We start from the raw sequence: 5716 nt of genomic DNA on the forward strand, positions 1-5716 counted from the left end.
GGCACACAGTTTTTATCTGCCAGGAAGTTTCATTTCAGAAAGAAATTTTTTCGTGTCACACACATCTCAGTTGGTGATCATCTGTGCCCACAACGGCATCTTATCTTACGTGTTCTTGGATTCATTCCGATATGCGATGATCAAGAAAGGAAAAAAATGTGATCTTTAAATTTAGGAACAGATAAAATTAAGATGCAGTTATTTATTTTTTTATTATTTACATTTTCACACAGTTAGTTGGCTGTTATCTATCAACCGAGTATGGCCGGAGCAGCGTGGTATGCAGCAGCAACGACGGGGGCTGCGTGGTAGGCGGCGGCGACGACTGGGGCGGCGGGGGCCACGGCGAGTCCGTTGAAGTTCTGCGCGATGTACTGCGAGCTGTGCGCCGTCACGACGGCCGGCGCGGGGGCGGCGTAGGCCGCGGGGGCGGCGGCCACCAGGGGTGCGGAGTAGGCCAGGGGGGCGAGGCCAGCCTTGGGGGCGGCGCTCACGCAGCAGGCGGCGGCGGCCAGGACCAGTACGAGCTGTCGGGAGAGCACACAGTCTGTGAGAGGAGTCATGTAAACATGATAACATGATTCTGTTGCAATGCTGTAATTGAAATATACCTTCTCTGTGCCAATTAACTGACAGGTACGACTGAACAGTGTCCAGAGAGTCCAATTACATTTAAAGACAGATTCCTCCATTTATTGTTCATGTGGTGTAAACCTTTTGTGCATGTTAGTACGAAAACTGTCTCCTGACTAATGAAATGTGACGTAATGACGGTGAAGTACAATGAAATCTAGTGTTCAAAATATGTAGAACATAGAACAGTCTTTTATTTATTTATTGCTCATTTAGCTTGATCAGATTAGGCCCTTAAGGCCCTCTTTTACATCTGACCAGAAAGAACAAAAAACAAAGATTTCACATAGAACTTCACAGTAATAATAGGCATAATAACATTAGCAGGGATAAAAGTAATAATAGTAATCGTTGACACTAATAATATTAATAATAGTGGTGAATAGTATAAGGAATTATATGAATTATTTTAGTACATTTGAGTCAGAGATTAGTGTTATCAGGAGTCAAAGGAGTATAGATGTAGGAGAAGATTGAAACTACAGTGACATTAGAAGACAGGAAACAATAAAATACAAATATATAACTCTGTTGACAAGTGGGCCAGGGGGAGTTGTAAGAAATTTGGAAATTTGTGGTAAGGTCTTAATGGACCAAACTGCTGAGGTCCTCGGTCCCTAAGCTTACACACTACTTAATGTAACATAAACTAACTTACACTAAGAAAGACACACACACCAATGCCCGAGGGTGGATTCGAACCTCCGACAGCAGGAGCAGTGCGGAGGACCTTGACGAGGGGGGGGGGGAGTTACGGGGTAGAGGGAATCTGCGAGACTAAGCCGCGGATCTGAGTATGGGGTAGATGGCTATTGTGATAGAAGTTGGGCCATTAGCTGTCTTTTGAAGCTTCGAAAGGATTTGGTATCTCTGATATTTTGCAGAAGATGGTTCCAGAGTCACGTTCCTGACACGAAGAATGATTTGGAGAATACGGCAGTATTACGTGCTGGTACAGAGGGGATTTTTCTGTGTTAAGAGCGGGTGTTTCTGCTATGCTGTTCGGATAGTAATGTAAATGAATGAGAGGGATGCAGTGACTAAGAAGACAATGGAGCAAGCTTAGAGTATGATAGTCTCTACCCTTATTGGCAGGTAACTACACTCCTGGGAATTGAAATAAGAACACCGTGAATTCATTGTCCCAGGAAGGGGAAACTTTATTGACACATTCCTGGGGTCAGATACATCACATGACCACACTGACAGAACCACAGGCACATAGACAAAGGCAACAGAGCATGCACAATGTCGGCACTAGTACAGTGTATATCCACCTTTCGCAGCAATGCAGGCTGCTATTCTCCCATGGAGACGATCGTAGAGATGCTGGATGTAGTCCTGTGGAACGGCTTGCCATGCCATTTCCACCTGGCGCCTCAGTTGGACCAGCGTTCGTGCTGGACGTGCAGATCGCGTGAGACGACGCTTCATCCAGTCCCAAATATGCTCAATGGGGGACAGATCCGGAGATCTTGCTGGCCAGGGTAGTTGACTTACACCTTCTAGAGCACGTTGGGTGGCACGGGATACATGCGGACGTGCATTGTCCTGTTGGAACAGCAAGTTCCCTTGCCCGTCTAGGAATGGTAGAACGATGGGTTCGAAGACGGTTTGGATGTACCGTGCACTATTCAGTGCCCCTCGACGATCACCAGTGGTGTACGGCCAGTGTAGGAGACCGCTCCCCACACCATGATGCCGGGTGTTGGCCCTGTGTGCCTCGGTCGTATGCAGTCCTGATTGTGGTGCTCACCTGCACGGCGCCAAACACGCATACGACCATCATTGGCACCAAGGCAGAAGCGACACTCATCGCTGAAGACGACACGTCTCCATTCGTCCCTCCATTCACGCCTGTCGCGACACCACTGGAGGCGGGCTGCACGATGTTGGGGCGTGAGCGGAAGACGGCCTAACGGTGTGCGGGACCGTAGCCCAGCTTCATGGAGACGGTTGCTGGGAAGTGGCGGTGCGGTCCCGTACGGCACTGCGTAGGATCCTACGGTCTTGGCGTGCATCCGTGCGTCGCTGCGGTCCGGTCCCAGGTCGACGGGCACGTGCACCTTCCGCCGACCACTGGCGACAACATCGATGTACTGTGGAGACCTCACGCCCCACGTGTTGAGCAATTCGGCGGTACCTCCACCCGGCCTCCTGCATGCCCACTATACGCCCTCGCTCTAAGTCCGTCAACTGCACATACGGTTCACGTCCACGCTGTCGCGGCATGCTACCAGTGTTAAAGACTGCGATGGAGCTCCGTATGCCACGGCAAACTGGCTGACACTGACGGCGGCGGTGCACAAATGCTGCGCAGCTAGCGCCATTCGACGGCCAACACCGCGGTTCCTGGTGTGTCCGCTGTGCCGTGCGTGTGATCATTGCTTGTACAGCCCTCTCGCAGTGTCCGGAGCAAGTATGGTGGGTCTGACACACCGGTGTCAATGTGTTCTTTTTTCCATTTCCAGGAGTGTAAATGTTTGTAGGCAGGAGTGATATGGTCCAAACAGCAAAAGTCGCCAATGTATCGTGCACACTGACAACAGAAACAAAAGAACCTTGTGCACGTCATCAAGAGTTAACAGTGAACGTTGCTCCTCTGGATTTAAATATGGACACTCTAGGAAAAGACATAATTAAGAATAATTCATTATGGGAGTTTCTACAATAAAAGAACAAAGTATCATGAAGAAATTCGTCTCAGCATAGAGGGCTTGAAATTTCAATACAATTAGCCAATCAATTGCTGACAGATCAGCTCCTATGACCGCTGATTTACGCTGCGTGATAGGTTCCTATTTTGGTGAGTTTGCATAAGTCTCTGTTAAACTTGTATATGCAAGATATGTGAAATTAGTGACAACCTATTATTTAATACTTTGCACTTTTAACTGGCTTCCTTTTACCTGATAGATGTGATTTGGATAATAACAGTAATTTCTTGATGGCCTGGTGAAAGTCTTTTACTTGGACGCCACTTCGGTAACCAGCGTGTTCCTAATCTACCCATACAAGCAATCAGGGAAAGGGGACTTACGGTTTAGTGTAGAATCCAAACCGCGTCTCATTTCCAACAAATCTCCACATGATTGAGACATGTATGCTAGTGTAAAAGCCAAACTGAAAAACCTGTGGTCCAATCGGAATATGATGCTGCGACCTTTCGATTCCAGGCGCTCGTTTTACCGCTTCACTGCTGGGCCCAACGTGGTTACGGATTGGAAAGTAAAGTAACCACAATCTAAAAATAACAATTTTGCTGCTCTCTGATGAGATTAAGTGTAATAATGTAACTGTATGTATTGAAATATATTCACGCATCACAGTATTAGTTTTACGTATTTGTCAGTCTTCCCGTCAGATCACGGAAGTTAAGCGCTTTCTGTCTTGGCAATGTCTTGTATGGATAACCATTCGTGGCTACCGAGTGATCTTGGCAAGTGGTAAGCACTCAGCTATTGTGAGGCCAATTGAGGAGCTACTTGGTTGAGTAGTAGCGGCTCGGTTACGGAAACTGACAACGGCCGGGAGAGCAGCGTGCTGACAGCATGATCCTCCACATCCGCTTCTAATGACGCCAACGAGCTGAGGATCACAAAGGCAGTCGCTCGGTGCCGTTGGACCTTCCGATGTCTATTCGGGCGGAAACTGGACTTAAGTCTGGCCGGCCGGGATGGCCGAGCGGTTCTAGGCGCTTCAGTCTGGAACCGCGCGACCGCTACGGTCGCATGTTCGAATCCTGCCTCGGGCATGGATGTGTGTGACGTCCTTAGGTTAGTTAGGTTTAAGTAGTTCTAAGTTCTAGTTGACTGATAACCCCAGAAGTTAAGTCCCATAGTGCTCAGAGCGATTTGAACTAAAGTCTGTGTATGTCTTTACCGAAAATCAAAACACGGTCTTATGAACATTGAGAAAATAGTTATTTTACAGAAACGATTCACTACGGTATTGTGACAGCTCTTTCACATCCAGTCCTGGAAATCAAAGTTCCCTTCCTTCATTTCGTCTCCTGTTTTATCTGGAACTGCACATTATCTTCGTAAACACTAATCATTTGCCTTGCAGCCAAGCCATTTCTCAGCATGGTGAAACCTTTCGATTTGACGCCACTATGGTGGCTTAAGTGTTACTCTTTCTATTTAAGAACTCAGCCTAATTTCTATATGATGCACAAGACTGAGTCCAACCCCGTTTGAGACATCTCCTTCCGAAAACAATCTGAAACAATCTTCACAGCGGAGCTCGGAACCATCGCGTTAGCAACAAGCGTAACTACCCCGACAGTTACTCATTATCACTTATTCCTAGCGGTGATGAGTAAGTTGGTAACTACTGTTGGCGTACAATAGCTTCTAGTCTGGTTCCGTCACTAGCAGACATTTCACTGTATATGTCCTCGGAAGCCCCCTTAGTTTGCGAATTTCCCTATAACGTGCCAAAGTCAAAACAAATAAAGATTAACTGTGGAAATCCAAATATCCTTTGCGGCAAATGATTAAATGTGCCTTATTTCACTTCTGGTGCTATTACGGTTTGTAGTGCTACTACACCGACCTCAGAATTGTGGAAGCTTTGCTAGAAGGTAAATCCGATATCCGATACATTTGAAAATCGCCATACAGTGGCCACATCTCGGGTAACTCTACGACGGCTCTCACCTTGATCATGTTGTTGGATGAGCTGTACGGAGACACACCAGCTCGAGCGCCGAGCCGCCGTTTATATAGGCGCTGGGAGGCGGCCAGCCACGCGGCCTTGCGACAGACGATGGCCACGCAACAGGTGGAGCGCTGCAATACCTAACCGTCGAGCCAGGAGCTTGTGGACTAGGGTGTCTGTCCCCTGTCCAGATGCGGAACGTCAAAAGTTTGATCCATATTACAATAAACCTTCTCTCTATCGTGAAGAATATGGTAGTTCAAGCTTCTCTTTGTAGGGCAGCGCTTCCCAACTTTTCTGATAGCATTGCCTCTGAGTGAGATCATACAGAGTCTAATATCCCCAATAGAGCTTAGCGTCTACTTCAGGTTTAGCTTGAAAAAAACTTGTCTGGACATTCCCAATTTTGAAACTACAGTAA

The 5716-nt window shown here is 47.3% G+C and overlaps 1 protein-coding gene across 1 annotated transcript; it reads right to left on the reverse strand.

Annotated features, from left to right (window-relative positions):
* Positions 1-251: 251 nt before the first annotated feature.
* On the reverse strand, positions 252-5303 carry LOC124788766 (cuticle protein 16.5-like). Its single transcript, XM_047256048.1, has 2 exons — positions 5295-5303; positions 252-527 (listed from the first exon to the last, which is right to left on the reverse strand). Exons 1-2 carry the CDS (start codon positions 5301-5303, stop codon positions 252-254), a joined length of 285 nt encoding a protein of 94 aa, XP_047112004.1.
* Positions 5304-5716: the final 413 nt, after the last annotated feature.

Source organism: Schistocerca piceifrons, chromosome 3, assembly GCF_021461385.2.
Source record: "Schistocerca piceifrons isolate TAMUIC-IGC-003096 chromosome 3, iqSchPice1.1, whole genome shotgun sequence".
Lineage (NCBI taxonomy): Eukaryota > Metazoa > Arthropoda > Insecta > Orthoptera > Acrididae > Schistocerca > Schistocerca piceifrons.